The following is a 17,703-nucleotide window of genomic DNA, read 5'->3' as shown; positions in this document are numbered from 1 at the left end:
TATCGAACAAAGTTTAAAAAAAACACTTTTGTAAAGTTACCGTTTGGTAGATTACGTGCTTTGCATAGAGTGTGCCCATTTTACCATTGTTTGAGAAGCCATGACATAATTGTACATATATTACATTCCATTTATTTTCAAATAACAAAATTTTGGCAAATTGTATTTTTATTTCATCGTACTTAATTTCCGATGTAGGGCCATTTTACTGTTTATAAATTGGCAGCATTTGTGCATAAATTTAGTTTTGGTAGTTTGTACCCCTGTTTCTGAATAATACCGAGCACATAATAATTCTGAATATTCTGAATTATAATAAAATATACTATTGCTTGGTATACTGTATTATGTACTAGTACATTATGTACCTAACTCATTGATAGAGAATTTGCTAGATGAGGCCTCGTCTCATAAACAGCAGTTTATTGAAATTTATCATTTGTGTCCATGAATTGTGACCATTGGTATCAAAACTGGTCAACTCCACTTTAGGTGAATTTTCAGGAAACACCAAAACAAGTGCTGGATTTGACTATTTTTCATACCACAGCCGCTTTTTAAACCGGTTTCTCTTACAAAATATGCGGATATGACTGCTTTTGAAAAATAAGAACTGTTCTTTTGTTAATAATGAACACAGTTCAATACTTAGTTTATTTTTTTTAAATTTTGGATCTGACCAGTTTTGATACCAAACAACTCAATTATTATAAAAATACTACTCCTGACATTGAAGAAATCTTGATCCAGAAAAACCGTTAGTTACTGTTAGGCAAAACTATTTTAATCATTTAGGAATTATAACGGAAATACATATCGCCGTTCGGTATGCCGTACCGCGGAAGAAACGAAACATTCAGGAGAGAATAAACCATGACATATAATATTATACAGTATTGTCCTTGAGAATCACAGATCATTCTGCCAAGACCTATCCGCCACAAAGCAAATTTTACAGGAAGACGAAAAAACTATGTAATTTTTTAAGGTAAAAAAAAACTATGATTTGACGTTAAACCTCTCCAGCGTTTGAGGGTCGTATATGACCGGGTGTCCATATTTCATAAAAGTATTTTTATCTTTTTGTTTTCTATCATGCGGAAATACATTTATTTTTGACGTTAGAAAGAGAAATAAAAATTCTTTCCAGTTTGCCTCAAATATTTATACTGGAATCCATCAGTAAAATCCTAAAAATAGCCAAAATGAATAATTCATATTTCGCGCTGCCATCGTAACAATCGGTTTAACTTTTACTATTTCTTATTTTTTTATTATATGAACGGATAAAAGTGAAGGTACAGTTTTTTTACAAATTCCCTAAACAAAACTAATGTGTTCTCGAAATATCGAGAACATAATTGAATTAAAATATGGTTAGCGTTTTTGACAACATTTTTCACATTTAATATTAAAATTTTATTATTTGGAAATAGTATTGTTTATTTTAAATGCATACACTGAAAAGATAACTTTATCTAGTTTCTAAAACAATATTTGTTTTTACGAAAAATTAAAAATAAGATGTATATAGCGCATTTTAAATACACAGAAAACATTGCAAACTGAACAAATGCGATGAAAGTACTGAAGGATTAATACTGTATTGTTAATTTGGAATCTCTTCTAATATTTTTCACTTACATACTCGTTGTGTGCGTCATTGAAGGCTGTACTCAAATTAGGAGTTAATAAATTTTTTTGAGATAGGAGGTCTTGGCAGTAGTAAGCTGTACGATATGCATAGTTACATACTGCCCAAAAAAAGAACATTCTAACAAGAATTCGTCATTCTGTGGATGAATATACTCTGAAAAAATGATTGAGTCGAATGGCATTAGCATTAAAATATCACTTTTGGAAAAAAATTTCATTCGCGTTATGCATGCCGAACGACGATATATATTTTTTTGCTGGTACTAAAAATTTACCACCGACTTAAATAAACCATTTCTTCAGCAAGCATCTACTTTTGAAAGTTAGTTCTCAATATTTTTTTATTAAATTGTTTATCATGTCGTAAATTATTATGAAAAGGGTCTGAGTTTTCCGGCCGTTAAAATTATTGAATCAAAAAACTGGTTACTCGTATAACAGCATTGAACGTCAGCAATATCTGGTCTATGGTAAGCCAGCAAATGATGACGTGATGTATGCTTAATTCGTTATCAATATGATCTCTTCTGAAGCATTTTTATATCTACATCGACTCATCTGTTGTTTTTCTGTATCGATGGCATATATAACCTATATTTAAAGCTATTATTTCTAATCCTCTTGGTTTTTAACATTTTATGACAAACTATTATATATTTTGTTGTGTGAAGTTAAAAATATATTCGGATGGTCGTGTCGTATTATAATAATAATAATAGCAATATAAGAAGGAGGTAGAGAGATTTTCAGACCAATAAGAAGAGTGCCTGATGGCCTGATGGAAATGATAAATATTTTTTGTCATCTTATAATTATTGGAGTCATAAGAACTACATCTTTAGATTGGAATGTTTCACAGGAAAACCAATGTAACATTGTCGTCAAATGGCCGATAAGTGCCATTTTTTTTTACATTTGAAATGTACCTGTTTACTGCCATTCTAGATCCATTTCAGCTTTTGAACAATCAGCAGAACAGAACCGTCATGTCGTTATGCTTGTCAGTTGGTCACAATTTGATAGAAAGCTGAAACAGAGTTAGAATCGGCGTTCAACGTGGACCTTTCAAATGTAAAAAAAAAACTAAATGGCGGTGATAGACCATTTGAAGCCAATGTTACATTTTAACTTTTGTGAAACACCACAAACTAAGTGCAGATCTGACAGCTTCAAAACAGGAGAATAGTAGTTCTCCGTCCATTCTAACCTAGAATTTAATTCAAATTGAAATGAAATATCAATCGGCATAGTTAAAGTGTCGCGTTGCTTTAGTCTCAATCTTTCGCATTTGCGCTAAAGAAATCTATCTAGGCTAATTCTGTGTCTTAAGCCTTCTAATCTTTACGCCTTACTCAAAATAGGAGTCTTTTAGTGTGATGCAATTTTGTCACCCTGATTTTTAATAGTGGATACTAAAAACTCTATAGGCCGAAGTTAGTTACAGACAGACTAATTCCATCGTTGATTAATGGTCGATATTCTGAAATTATTTGCATTCGAAAGGAAATAAATCGCCACCGTATAGCCAAAACTTAATAACTAACAAATCTATATAAAAATTAATGTTTCTTTGTTTTTCCTGTACGCAGTCCTCTAACATTCACCGATTTGGCTGAAAATTACAAAGTTTGTTCTTATTAGTGCCAAGAGTGTTCAGAGAGTTATTAGAATCTTAGAAGAAGTCGGGGACGTCCGAGGAAGACGTAGTGCATTATCTCTGCACTGGAATGAGTTATGGAGTCGAGTTAAAGTCCACATAATGTAGTTTTTTTTTTTACATACTTATTACAAAACTGAGTAATTTTCAGTTTGATTTTAACAGTAACAGTGTGGATTCATGATGCTTCATATAGTGAAAGGTATAAAAAGTCTTGGACACTTACGGAAAACATTAATCACATAATTATTTGTGGTAAAATCTAAAAAAATAAAATCTAAATAAATAAATAAAAAAAGGTAACATTTCCTTTGGAATAATTGATCACTTACGATCGTAACTTCAATTTCAGCAGACACTTAAGATAATTCAAAATACATAGATATATGTTATACCCAAATGTAATATATAAATATATTTAACTTTTGTCAACTAATCGGTGAGGTAGTTTTAACAGATATGCGTATGGTAATTTAGAACAACAAAGTTACACAAAAAATATATTTTTGCCATTGTTAAATTTTGGTTGTATGTTGTATGGCGGTGATATAGGAAATTTTATCATTTTGGCACTCCAATTCTTTGTTGCTCGAAAATTCATGATATAATTGTTAATACTCAAAATTTAAATATCTAACTGGTAGGAAAGTATCGGGCTCTTCCAACTTTATTCAATTATATTCTCGTTGCCATACTTTTTCCTCCCTCGTCTAAGTGGGGTAAGTATAGTATGAAAATCGTCACATTTGTATCCAGAGTTGACGTGCTAACTGCGTTGCAGTCATAGATAATAGAAACAACGGAGGAGGGCCATGCACCATGATTAGTAGTAAAGACATAACTTTCATTGGCTCTGCCACTTTGGTCATAGTTGGGTGACAGTCGGCACGCTTCCATGTCATATCTCCCTTTGTTTTTGATATCTATGGTTACGGACCACTGCAAGAACAGTCTGCATTACACCGTCAAATGTAACGGTGTCATTTACATAAAAGCTAGTAGCAATCAATTCAAATAGATTTGCTAGAATGTAAAACCATACAGATTTATATACTAGCTGTGGAGGTGGCCAGAAAGAGAACTAACGAATAAAGTTCAAAAAAATTTCTACCATAGTCCAAATATTTAGAGCAGTGAAGCCCCCTGACTGCAGACTATTTTATGCATCTGCTATTAAGTTTTGGCGTTAAAAATCACGCAAAAAGTTACCATAGGCGTTGGTAAAATTTCTCTAAAAGAGGATATTATCATTTTAAAATGTTTTATTTTCCTTGTTATCTAGATTCTTCCTTCACATACACAGGAGCCAGTTTAGCTCTGAATAATGTATTAGAGATCTATTTGAAATCCCTTTAATGGTAAGCCGTGCAATCCACGGTATTCATTCCAAATCTTCGTAAATTATGTTTCTCCCTTACGATGATTATTTGAGTGATGTTTTGTGAAAATGCTACATTATCTCTCTAAATTTTAAAACTATATATTGTATAATAAACTTATTACAAGTAATAAATAATTGTGTTCTTTATTTATGTCAGCGCCCGTGAGGTGATTTATCACAAAAACAGCACCATACAATTCGTCCGCGTATTATTTTTATTCTTAAGGCGATGCACTACGTCGTGTAATATTTTAAATTGAGCCGCTTTCAATAACAACCCTTACGTAGATGGCGATAAGGTTTAAATTCCCGCTTAACACCATCCGCCTGTTTTGATTTATGCAAGAAAAAAACATGTCCAAAAAGTGCCTTTTATTTTATTTGACAGATGTTCAGGCATAAATATTTAATTTTTTTTCGATCATTTTATAAATAACTTAATTTGCCACATTATACAATAAAATCATAACCGAAAATGGATTTGTAAGTAGGAGATTTTGAACTTTAAAGCAGTTTTCATAGGCCTTTACATTATTTTTTTCTGGGCTTATAAAAAGACTTATCTAAAAAATACTCAATCATTTCAAAGGCCAAGATGTATTCTACTCGCAATATTTAATTAAAGCATCTGAAACATTTTTAGGCGACCAAATTTTCAAACTAAAAACACATGATTTTGTATTACTACGTATGGCATCGCCTTAAGAAACTGAAATTTGAGGCACTAGGCACTTCTTGCGTCATTATTTATTCTATGTTTTTCTTGAATTTCTCCTCAAATCATCTCTACGCATCATGGCTGAGTTTGGTGACCACATCGGAATAGCCAGATACTTACCAATCATACTATGCCATAGTCCTATTGGCTCCAGTTACTCTTGTGAGGTATTAACATAAAAATGGGCTCTCTGAAGAGATACCCGAAATCATAACTTAAGATTGGAGCAGGACGGGAAGGACTGAAAGCGGATGGGTCGGTACGTCAAAACAAGAAGATCAGCGGAGAATCAACTTCAAAAGTAAAATAACCTTGGGTAGATTTTATTAAAATATTAACAGTTCAAACCAGTCACAGATTGATAAACTATGCCATCAAACAATAATATATTATAATGGTAGGAACTATTGCTAATTTATAAATTATATCATGTATATACTAATATGAATATAAAAAAAAACAAACTGGCTTTCGCATACATTAGTTTAACGACCCTCGATAGTAGCTAATTACTTCAGTCGGCTCTAAGAGGTAAGGTTGACATATCTTAAAATATAAGCTGCCTAGCAAAGTCCTCAAAAATCCCTTAATGTGATAAAATATCTACATTTTAGAGAGGTTTTATTTTTGAAAATGATGTTTTCGACTCAGTTAGGGGGAGGTGCAAAACGAACCTCATAAAGAAGGACGAAGCTATTGATATCTCAGAGTTTTTCGCAATTCCAAGGATTTTTGATAGCCATTGCTCAGAATAATTATGTAAAAAAAAAAGGTCAAAAACAAATCTTCGCCGATACTGATTTCTCCCTAGATTTGTCAAAAACTCCCTTTCTGTACTTGGAGCTCTCAATTTTTCCCTAGAAATAGCAATGCCTTGACAAGACCTATGTTCCGGACTATCTGTCTGATGTTTTCACAATTTGATATTGTATGTACATATTGTTCTGAAATTTTCCCGACATTACGCAACATTAAACTCTATGAGTTGGTGGTATATGCTACATTAGCCTGCGGCCTTGATCGATACAAGTAAATTTGTACTTACAACTATGTATACCTTTGTATGATTCATTCGATTGCTATTGTGTAGTTCTAAAATCAGCAGTATTTTAAAATTAATTAATTAAGTGCACGGAAACTAACGCAGTTGCCGTACAGAATTCACGACGACACCCGTATGATTTGAGCTTTCATTCTTTATATGTAATAACAAATCTACTATTGAGGGTCATTAAATAGGTAACTCCTACCAAAATAAGAAAAAAATCATCTCAAATTAGTACATAATTACTATGAATGAAGAATTTTATTATTATTATTGCTTAGATACTTTTAACACTTTAGAAAATCGGGCTGCTTCATTATGCTTTGTGCTACATACATAGTTCATTGGCTGCTTGAAGACATTTAATTATTATGCAAACATTAATTCAGATCTATCGAAAACATAACAACAAAACAACTGTTCATTTAACAAATAGGTATGCATTAATTTATGGTTTAGGGATTTTTTCACCATCTCTGAGTAATCTTTTAACTCCTCAGGCTAATTTGTTCGGTTTTGGGAACAAATGGCTATTTAACCCGTAGAGTCAATTTGTTCGCTTTTCGGAACAGCTCATATTATAGTCTCATACTAATCGTTGTCTCCTTTACTGTCACAGTTAGAAATATGAACTAAACGTTGATAGAAACAGAAAACATCATGCTTTATATTCAAATATAGAAATTAACCACAGATTAATTATTCAGATGTACACCTATTTGAAACTAAAGGTTCCAACCACAATTTGAGAAAAATTTATGAAAGTTTGTGAATTTTTTAACAATTATTTTTATATGAAACGACATAAATGTGAGGTAGCAATAATGTTTATAACACATTTGTCTAATAAAATATGTATTTTTTTTCGTCATCAGTAATTTTAGTTCAGTGTTTAGATGATAAAACTTAAGGGGAGCCTTATTGTTTTAATGATAAACTAATGTTTATAAGACAAGGTTTTTATGCATAGCACAAAGGTTAACAAATTATTATAAGCATCAATTACTCTCCTGAAATATCCATATAAATTGAAAATATCTCCAGAGTAAAAATAAATGCCGCCAACGGGAATTGAACCCGCACCTTCTGATGTCCGGTCAGGTGCTCTGGACTACTGAGCTATGTCAGCTTATTCCCAACCTGCAATTTGTATGGATATTTCAGGCGAGTAATTGATGCTTTTAATAATTTGATAACGAGAGCCATTTTTAACACTTTTTTTATGTTTGAAAAGAATTTTAATATTTCAAAACTTGATTGTTTATTTCTAATAATAAAATTTGAATGCGTAGTTCATCACCTTTCAAAAACAGTTTTTATTTTTCAGATATGTTCAGAAATATTTAATTTATTTGGATTTTATTGAAAAGATGAAATACACACAAATTGTCCGACTTTCAATATGCCAGAGGCCTAAAGGGTTAAATAAATACACTTCAAGTAACTTTAATCACAGGATTAACATGATGGTAAACTGTTAATTACAGGATTCAGTGTTGAGTAGTTTGATCTCTTGAACGCCAGCGTATCCTTAAGAATATGTTTAAAAAATCATTTCTCTGATTATGACTAGCTATTCTGAGGAAACTACACATGGTAGATTTTATACAATTTTTTAAATAATAAACACATTATCTGCTAAGACAGTACAATTTACAAAAACATCATTTAGCAAAAAACAAGTAAGTTACGACAAAAGTAGAATCAGATCGCACGGTGAAAATTTTGCACAGATAATTTAATTTTGAACAGATATTCTTATTAGATACTTGACAGGTAGCATTACTGAGCGATGGTGAAACATATTATAATATACATTACTCAACGAGTAGCACTAATTGATGTGTTTACTCATAGGTGGTGAAGTACCCCTTACTGTACAGTAGATGCCAGGTTATGTGATCAAATTAATTTGTACCAATAGTTTTGAGTGGAAGTTGGTCCTTATTACTGTTACCATATACACTTACAGATCGAAAATCTACTTAAAAAGGTGGAGTGAAAAAAAAAAACATAAAAAACATGTAGATGAGTATTTTTGAAAAGCGTATTATGTATCTTGTTATTGGTCATTTAATCCCTCAGGTTAATTTGTTTGCTTTGGGAAAAACTCGTGTGCTAGAAATTGTTGTCTCCCTTACTGCCATGGTGAGAAATATGATCTAAACAGTGTTAGAAAGAGAAAACACCACGCTTTATATTCAAATCTAGAAATTAACCATAGAAGGATTAAAATGTATACCTTTATGAAACAAAGGTTCTGACAACAATTTGAAAAAATTATTTTTATGTGAAATGACAATAATGTTTGTAATAAATTTGTTTGGTAAAATGTGTGTTTTTATACATTTTTTCATTATCAGTAATTTTAGTTACAAAAAAAGTTAAGTTAAAAAAATATATGTTTGCATTCTAAATTTTAATATTTCAGAAAATATGTTTATTTCTAATAATAAAATTTGAAAGCGTATTCAATCACCTTTCAAAAACAATTTTTAATTTTCGGATACATTCAGAAATATTACATTCATTTGGATTTTATTGCAAGGCGGAAATACTCAGCAGAATTTGCCTGCGGCCTGAGGATTTAAATATAACTTAAATGTCTATAAAAATTATTAAAATTTCAAACTTAAAAAAAAATAATAACAGCCAAGTTCTTTGAATAATCTTACAGTGTAAAATCTATCCTTAGTATGAAAAGTAATGCAGAAAAAAAATGAGCATAGAAATCGGCGGTCGATTCTAGAATTTATTCAGTGATTGCATTAATCAAATTCGTATTGATAAAATTATTTAATAGATTTATTACACGTAAAACTATGAGCAAAGTGATTGAATTTGATTGGTCAAGCTTTCCATTTTAGTCGAAGCAATTGGAAAATTGCCTTTAATTGAATGTCACACTTTCCACATATTCTTATTTACTATTATGGGATATGTGGTATTGCACCACACTTCCCACAATCCGAAATAAACAATTATTATTGGTACCCTTCTGATACAGTGATGTAAAATATAAAAGAAAATAAAACTGAACAAGACACTACCGAAATTCTCACCCAAACCCAACCTAACCTAATCTAACAACATTCCGTGTCTTTTTGTATTGCCCCATTTGACTGATCCCCTGGTTACGTTAGGTTAACCACTTAATGCTTTTGAACGAGCGGTGTTCGCGGACGGCGCGTGTATCGTACCGCGACAACCCGAACTGCTCGCGTCTTATTGTTTTATTTTTTTGAATACGGTTAAGTTTTTTTACATTTTTTATTGCTTCTGTTTTGTTTTTTTTTTGAACTGGTCAATTTTAAATTATGTTAACTCTTTATAAAAAATAAAATAACCTGATGTTTTCAGTTTCATTTTTGTTAAAAAAAAACCGAGTATTAAGTGGTTAAGAGAGGATTGTGAGCATGTCGATACAGACACGCAGAAGCGTGCAGTTTTATTTTTCAATTGCATTTTGCATATTACAATAATCATGTATGTTGTTAATAATGTGACAAAATGATGCTTATCAAGGAACCATAATTACTTTGCTCATTATTTTATGTGAACTTTTCCGACAATTTTACCGGCAAAGAACACTAATTATTATTTACAAGACAGTTCAAAAAACTATTGTAATTTATTAACTTTATGATATTCCACTCTAATCTAATGATATTCACATTTAATAAATTACATTATACTCCATCCCAGGAAGCGAGACCGCTAAACAATTTGTAGAGAGAATTCTTAATTTAGAATTTCTTGAGAAATCTATAAAAATTGTAGGGAAATGCTGAATCAGAAACCTGGCTCCAATTTCTATAAATACTTGGTAAATTACAGAATGAGATTACTAAAAAAATTGGTCAAATTTCACGAGATATTTATTTACACTAATTGTCTTTGGAAAATTTAGAATCAGTAAACTCACCGTAAAATTATTCCTGATAACTACTACATACAGGGTGTCCGAGGGTAAAATGCGCAGGGTGATTCTACATGGTGGTAGAAGTAAAAAAGATAAATAACTTGAAATAATTAAAAATTCGAAATCCCACTATTTTTTTTCCATACAAAAATATTTTTCTATAGAAGAATTTTTATAGTGATTTTTTTGGTATTACACATCAGCCCTGGTTATGGGCACTGTAACGCTCCCCGAAAGGTTGGCTAAAAATGGAGGTAGATAATCACATCATAATACCCCAAAAATAAAACACCATAATACTTTTGGCTATGAAAATCTCAAATTTTTTGAAATAAAGAATTTTTGTTTTTCCGTGCAAAAAATTCAACATTTTTTACCTGAAAACTGCCATTAACAGTTGACATTTCGAAAAAAGTTGTGTATCTTTTTTACTTGAACTATCATGTAGAATCATCTCCCGAAGACGTGCACTTCAACGCCGGACATCTTGTTTTATATAATTAGAATGAGTACTCTCACTGTTAAAATTCTCTCGATAACTACTAAACAAATTTAAAATAAGAATTTCCCCGATACTATACAAATTTAGAATGAGAAATCCAACATCTGTACCAATTAATTCCAATTGAGAATTCTTATTATTAAATTTTTCAATATAAGAGCTTCCAGAACAACATTCTTTATCACAACCTCTACTTTAAATGTTTCGCTACGTTCTCGTTAGTGGGTATCAAGTTTTAGGTATCTTTAAGACTATTACTGACCGCATTCACTTTGCCGATGTAATAATTATGGTTTTGCACTGCCACAAGAAGACCGTCCTTATTGACGACATCGCTATCAAAGGAATAGGTTAACGTTTCGTTCTTGAGCGTGGTCATGCGACCGCCGATAGAGTTGATTATCGCGTTTCCGGCGCAGACGTCCCACTTCTTGATGTGCGTGTCGTGGAGATAGATGTCCGCTTTGCCGTGGACGACCTCGAGGACTTTGTAGCCAGCCCCGGCGGCAGAGGAGAGGCTGTAGTGGACGCCGAAGGCCTCCTTAGCCAGGGATTCTACCTTGCCCTTATGCGACATAGACACCAGGATGTGGGGAGACAGGTTCGATGGGTCTGCCTAAAATGATGATACAAAATGTTATGTATTAGGTATATTAGTTATAGTTAAAATCAGCGAGGCAAGTTAAAAAAAAAAACTCCCTAAATAACTTGTGATGGTTTTAAACATCGTGCCCGATTCCCATTACAAAATGTCGATCGTCCTTAAATAGATCGATTAACCAGAGGCCAGCATGACAACAGTTTGACGACTGGAGAAGCACATCTCTATGATAAGTGCGAACTGCCACGAGGCAGGCAGAGCTACAAGGAGGTGTTAACGGACACACTAGGAAAAAGGCTAGTGATGGCGATTTGAGGAGACACATAATCTTGGTTTTACTATTTGACTTCATCTTTAATATACTTTGTTATTATATTTAAAACATAACGACCTAGAAATTTAGTAAATACTTATATTAAAATTTATTTTCGTCCGGAGACAAAGTGGCGTTAGCGCAAAAAATACCTTAAAACTTAAAATATATTTATTTATATACTTTGACAGAGGATTGAAACTTCCTCCCCAGGGACTGAAAACAACCGAGCTAACAACTGAACAAATCCTGATTGGGTAGGACCGACATTTATTTTGTATATTATTTTGTGTGAGCGTGATGGCCATCAAAAGTTAATAGAATGCATTGCCATCGACAATGAGTGTAACGGACGTTGTTGGTCATATTTAACTTTTTTCTAAAAATTACTTGACATTTATAAAATGTGCCAACTCCACGCCACTGGCAAATTCCGCACTCCCCGCCACTGCACATTTCCTAGCCCATTTCGGCCAAAATGGCCCGAAATTTTAGACTCCGAAAAGCATCGATACCGCATCGCGCGCGTATCCCGGTCGAGCGGATCGATCTTTAGCTTTCTCTTTACAAATTTTGATAACAAATTATAATTTTACGAATATGTTGCTAATACCTGTTTTAACTTGTACATCTCCTTAGCGGTAGTCAAATAAAAACTATTTGCGATATGCTACCACTGGGGAGATATTTAAAAATGCCATTTTAACGATTTTAATGCAACCATTTTTTATCATTAATTTTACATATTTGCCTCTACAAAAATCCAGGAACCTCGTATCATAGTGAATCTTTCCTCTTTCGGAGCGCTATGTTACGAGGAACCTCGGAAAAATACTGTCATAACCAGAGATGTGCTTTATTTCAAATAAATCCATTTCAAATGGAAATGCAAAGTGCAAAATGGATATTTTCCATTTTGCATTTTAAATGCTTTTCTAAAAACCATTTTGCATTTTAAATGCTTTTCTCAATGAATTTTCCATTTTAAATGCTTTTTTGCAACATTCTTCCTACTATCTCCACTCATCTTTTTTTCATAAGCCCCAAATATCAGTCGGTCCTCAATCTCGCTATGAGAGATAATTTACATTTGTCAAGTTGCTCCCTGGTAGAAGCCCTGGCAATTGAGTGATACCATTAAAAAAAACACTGATTCAAATACTGAACATGGGGCTATGACGCTGTAATATTAAATGTTAGATAGCAGTTTCTATGTTTTTACGTTGGCAACATTAGTCCTGCGCAAATTTTTTGTGGTTTCATAATCTGTAGTCGTGGTTGGATTTACCATCATGTAATATGTTTGTTCTACATTGATGTCCAATATTAAATGACAAAATTGTTTAAAAATTCTATAATTATTTTAATTGTTTGACCTGAGAAACCATTTTGCATTTTCAATGCATTTTGAAAATAGGTATTTTGCATTTGAAATGCTTTTCTAAAAACCATTTTGCATTTTGCATTATCAAATGGAAAAGTTTTGATCCATTTCCATTTTGCATTTCAAATGGTTTTGGGTACCCATTTTGCACATCTCTGGTCATAACCATTTTTACACATTTGATCGCTTCAAGATCAAATTTACAAACTTAATATACAAACGTTTCTTATTTTTTGTCGTATCTTGACAAACTAAAAATCTAGTTGTCAAGATACAAATTGTGTTAACTATTATGTCATAAAACCATGTCAATGTAATACAGGCGAGCCTGCAAGTCTCAAATTTCCGCCTTCAGCAAGCCCACCGCAAAAATTTATATGCAACATTTTGCGGTGGCTTAAGTACTCTCATGTAGTATGGGTAAAATCCCCCACCTCTTTTTTGCCGACAGCCACACGTCGCATGCGCGTCGGCCGAATCGAATATAAGCAGCCACATAAGTTACAATAAATCAATTCATCTTTACAAACAAACAAGTGTTTTACTACCTTTCTACAAGTGACTCCTGACCTTCACTTGCCTCGCATTGCCTAGTCTGTGCTCCAAATCTTCTGGTGTTTACCTCCTCAAGATCAGCCGGCCCTGTTAGGCAACCGCCAAAAGCCAGAAACGAGCAGAGACAACCGCACACCCAGTGCCCAACATTCACTGAGCACCGGGTGCGGGAGGCAGACTCTACAATCATCTTCAACTTTACAACTATCATCACTATCAACCATAAAGGAGCATCACTATCGGCTGAAGACACTGTTTGGACCCGGCGCCCTAAATCTACAGTCTTGTGCTGATTCACGTCCAGTATAATGAGTCTATCTGTCGAGTTTCCGGCATTCATTCACGTAAACAAAAGTGATATGGATGTATTTAAAAAGGATTGCATTGTTTTTTAACCATAGCCCTTTGATCCCTACTTAAAAGCTTTGGTTTGTGAATTTTCCGTCATAAATATGTAGCTTGAAAATAATTTTGATTTTTTTTTCGGCATTAAGAGTCGATCTTCGTAGCCTCAAGGCTATACCGGTGCACCAGAGGTTAAAAATGTGTTGTATTATGCAAATCTTCAATCGGTGTATCACAGCAATTGAGAGCATGCAGTTATCACAGTTCAATTTCGAGCAGTATTGGAGCTAGTGGAGAATAGTACTCACCTTGGAGGGTGTGAGGAGGTCGGTGGACATGAGCGTGGAGAGCCAGGCCCAGGAAGTGTGCTTCGTGAAGGGCTGGTGGATGACACCAATAACCGGAACTCCTTTCACCGCCACACAAATCATGGTCGTCACAAACTGGTGCAATTTATCTGTAAGCCAAATCAAGGAGTTACTACTCAATGACATAATAGAAATAATTGGCTAAATCTGTGAATGTGGCTCTATCTTACTGACCTTCTGTTGGGTATGCATGGAATGAACAATCCATGGGTCAGAAGGGATGTGCTACACATTTCTTCAAACTGATTTGTGGAAGGTTTGAAAACTCGGCTATCATGGAGAGCATTCGAGCTTCCGATATCTTCTGTTATGTAATTGTAATTGTGTACATGTATGATAATTTGAAACCTGTTAATTTGAATGCCCTAAAACGGGAAACCTACCTAGTTGGACAGTCAAAAGCTTCCTTCCAATAAATGTAATGTATCTTTTCGAAATAAATAAATAAAATTTCATTAATTTTTCAAAGAAAACTTCTTCGGAAAGGTTTTCACTTTGTGATGGCATTATTTATTTTAACAAAAAGACAAATAACTTAGTTACGTTAGTATACGTTTGATCCTGAAGAAGTGAACATTGTTCACGAAACATGTTGATTGTGTACAAATAAAGTGATGTAAACTAAGTTATTTGTCTTTTTATTAAAATAAAAAAAAATCATTTCTATGTTCCCGATGGCTTTCTCCATCACCGACTATTAGAGTATTTTATTTTACATCTTTCAGGACTAACTTGTCAATGGTTATGACGGTTAAGTTGTTGAACAGAATCAAATCAGATATCGACATATTTTAATTTGTTGCTGCTAGTGCAGTAGGTACCTAACTACATACTTTTATTTTTATTTTTATACTTCTGCTACCTACGTTAATGCAACTTATTTAAAAAAACGCCTTAAAATTAAAAATATTGTTGTTTTAAATAATAAAAAAATTAAATTGACTTTCAGATCCTCGACTACGGATCCAGGTGTCGCGGGTTCAAACCCCTGCATGTGAAAATTATACAAATAATTGACTTAGCATAGCGAAGTCCTGTTTTAACTCAACCATTTTGCGTTTCGTCCCTCTGTAAATTTGTTTGTCACATTCTATTTCCATGGGTGGCCATATTGGATACTGCTTTTTTATAACACCAGAGTTTGCATGATAGTGGTTTCCACTACGAGCAAAAGTTTGAAAAAAGAATATTCATCGAGATGGTGACTTATTTGAAATAAAAAATATATTACTTAAGATTTTTATGGTTTATAATAATTAAGTAAGTAGGTATTTAAGTACCTACTTACAAACCTTATGATTTCAGAGGAAATTTTGATTTATTAAATAAGAGAAAATTAGAAACAACTACTATATATTGTGATATTTCATAAAAATTGTACTTTCTTAATTAATTAGCCAAGTATTATTATTCTAATCTCTTTAGAGAGAAATGCGTAAAATCAGAAATAATAAAAATATTCTTACTTGATGAAAATCACAATAAAAACTATTTTATTAACAAGCCTTATCAAGTTTTACATGCTTTTTACGACCTATTGTACAGTAATTATTTTGACACAGATTATGAGTCCAGTTGTAAAATGTTATTTAATCATGTAGATACTATATGTATAGATGAGACATGAAGCGAAAAAATGGGTTCCGTTTTGTGACCTCCAACTAAAACTACCGATTTCGGTCTACGTGCACCGCTTATCGTGTTCTAATACTGGAACAAGTTTCGACGAGATATTAGTATGCAGTAGCGCCTCTAATTCTAGTTCTATGGTACTAAACTAAATTGAAAATTAGAATATGTGTTATCCTTATACAATACTAGATCTCCTTGCGATAGAAAGATATCTAGACTCATATGGGACCATGTTGGGTATTTAGCACAAGTAACAGATACATTTCAAATTACAATATTGTTAAATGGGGTCTTCATTAGGAAACAGAAGTTTCCCACAGATGAGAGAACTGACAAGAATCAACCAAAATGGGAACATTTAAGGCAGGCTTATGCCTAAAACGGGATGTCAAAAGGCTTACGAAGTAAAATAAATAGTTACCTGTGTATTCTTTGGTAGCGTCTAACGGGTCAATCCAAACAGTGACGTCTTTAGGGTCCACATACGCACTGGGAAGAGGAGCAATAGCCGGGAATTCTGAAGGATTAACCAGCATCAGTACAGAGCTCTCCGGGCAAACTCCCCCATCAGGAGAATCCTCTTCCGACCTGATATGCACCAAGGGAAAGGCTCTGGCCAGGCTGTGGTACATCTCACAATGAGAGGCGAAGTCTGCATCGGTCACGGGGTCATTAGCCCCTTCCAATGTCTTGCCTTTACTCTTCACATGAAGCTCTCCCTTAGTCCCCGCTATAACTTTCTTCCCTCCCAATTTTGAGGCTTCAATAGCACCGATCAGGAGCTCTTTCAAATCTACCAAGTTCTTATCCTCGCCATTGCCCGGCGTCAAAAATCTACTAAAGTACATGAAGAATATGATTACACCGAAAAAGAATGCGAGAAGCCATCCCGCTCGACTAAGCCGAACAGTACCGCCAAAATTCATGTTTGTAATGTTCGATTTCAACGATTAAATGTTTTTTTCAAACATTTAAAATTCATAATTTCATTTTTACTAATAGCATATCAATTCACAAATAAAGACACATTTATTATGATTAAACCCGAGCGCTGACTTTATTTATATTTTTACATACGTCAGATCCAACCAGATCCAACACTCGTTAAGTTGGTCACACTTACCTGTGCGCCATAAACAAACCACTCTCCTGTGCGCATAAATAAACCACTCCTGTGCGCATAGATAGCGATCGGCACAATCATAAATGATCATAAATAAACCACTCACGATGAATTGATTCGTTGATGATTTACTCGATCTTTTTGACAATCGAAATATTTCGATTCATTGTGATTCATGGACAAATCGATTCTCAAAAACTAAAACCACAACCGTCACGTCATTTATCAGAATTCATCGAATATGATTTAAGATTTTCACGGCCAAAAGTATTTTTGCTATTTGTTTTTGGGGTGTTATGCCGTGTTACGCTAACTCTTCTTTAGCCAAAAGAAGGAGTTAGCCAGTTTAGCCAGGCTAAAGAAGGAGTTAGCGTAACACGGCATAACACCCCAAAAACAAATAGCAAAAAAGAATTTATCGATATTAAAGCAGTCACTTCGTTGGTCAGAATTAATCGATATAAAAGCTGTAACGTCATTGGTCAGAATTCATCGGTTTCC

The 17,703-nt window shown here is 33.4% G+C and overlaps 1 protein-coding gene across 1 annotated transcript; it reads right to left on the bottom strand.

Moving 5' to 3' along the window:
• Positions 1 to 5,719: 5,719 nt before the first annotated feature.
• Positions 5,720 to 17,170, bottom strand: LOC149422223 (putative inositol monophosphatase 3). The gene is made up of 3 exons (XM_089633164.1): positions 16,501 to 17,170; positions 14,388 to 14,536; positions 5,720 to 11,497 (listed from the first exon to the last, which is right to left on the bottom strand). Exons 1-3 carry the CDS (start codon positions 17,003 to 17,005, stop codon positions 11,117 to 11,119), a joined length of 1,035 nt encoding a protein of 344 aa, XP_089489290.1. The 5' UTR covers positions 17,006 to 17,170; the 3' UTR covers positions 5,720 to 11,116.
• Between the last annotated feature and the right edge of the window lie 533 nt (positions 17,171 to 17,703).

This window comes from Hesperophylax consimilis, chromosome 7 (assembly GCF_061612785.1).
Source record: "Hesperophylax consimilis isolate HC1 chromosome 7, BYU_Hcon_1.0, whole genome shotgun sequence".
NCBI classification, from domain to species: Eukaryota; Metazoa; Arthropoda; class Insecta; order Trichoptera; family Limnephilidae; genus Hesperophylax; species Hesperophylax consimilis.
The sequence above is the reverse complement of the archived record's forward strand: the minus strand, read 5'-3'. Positions and strand labels throughout refer to the sequence as shown.

Coding starts and splice junctions, on each gene's coding strand:
- LOC149422223 (XM_089633164.1), bottom strand. CDS start 17,005: ATGAATTTTGGCGGTACTGTTCGGCTTAGTCGAGCGGGATGGCTTCTC. Junction 14,537..16,500: donor CGCTACCAAAGAATACACAG/GTAACTATTTAT, acceptor TTTGGCTTACAG/ATAAATTGCACCAGTTTGTG. Junction 11,498..14,387: donor ACCTCCTCACACCCTCCAAG/GTGAGTACTATT, acceptor TCATCATTTTAG/GCAGACCCATCGAACCTGTC.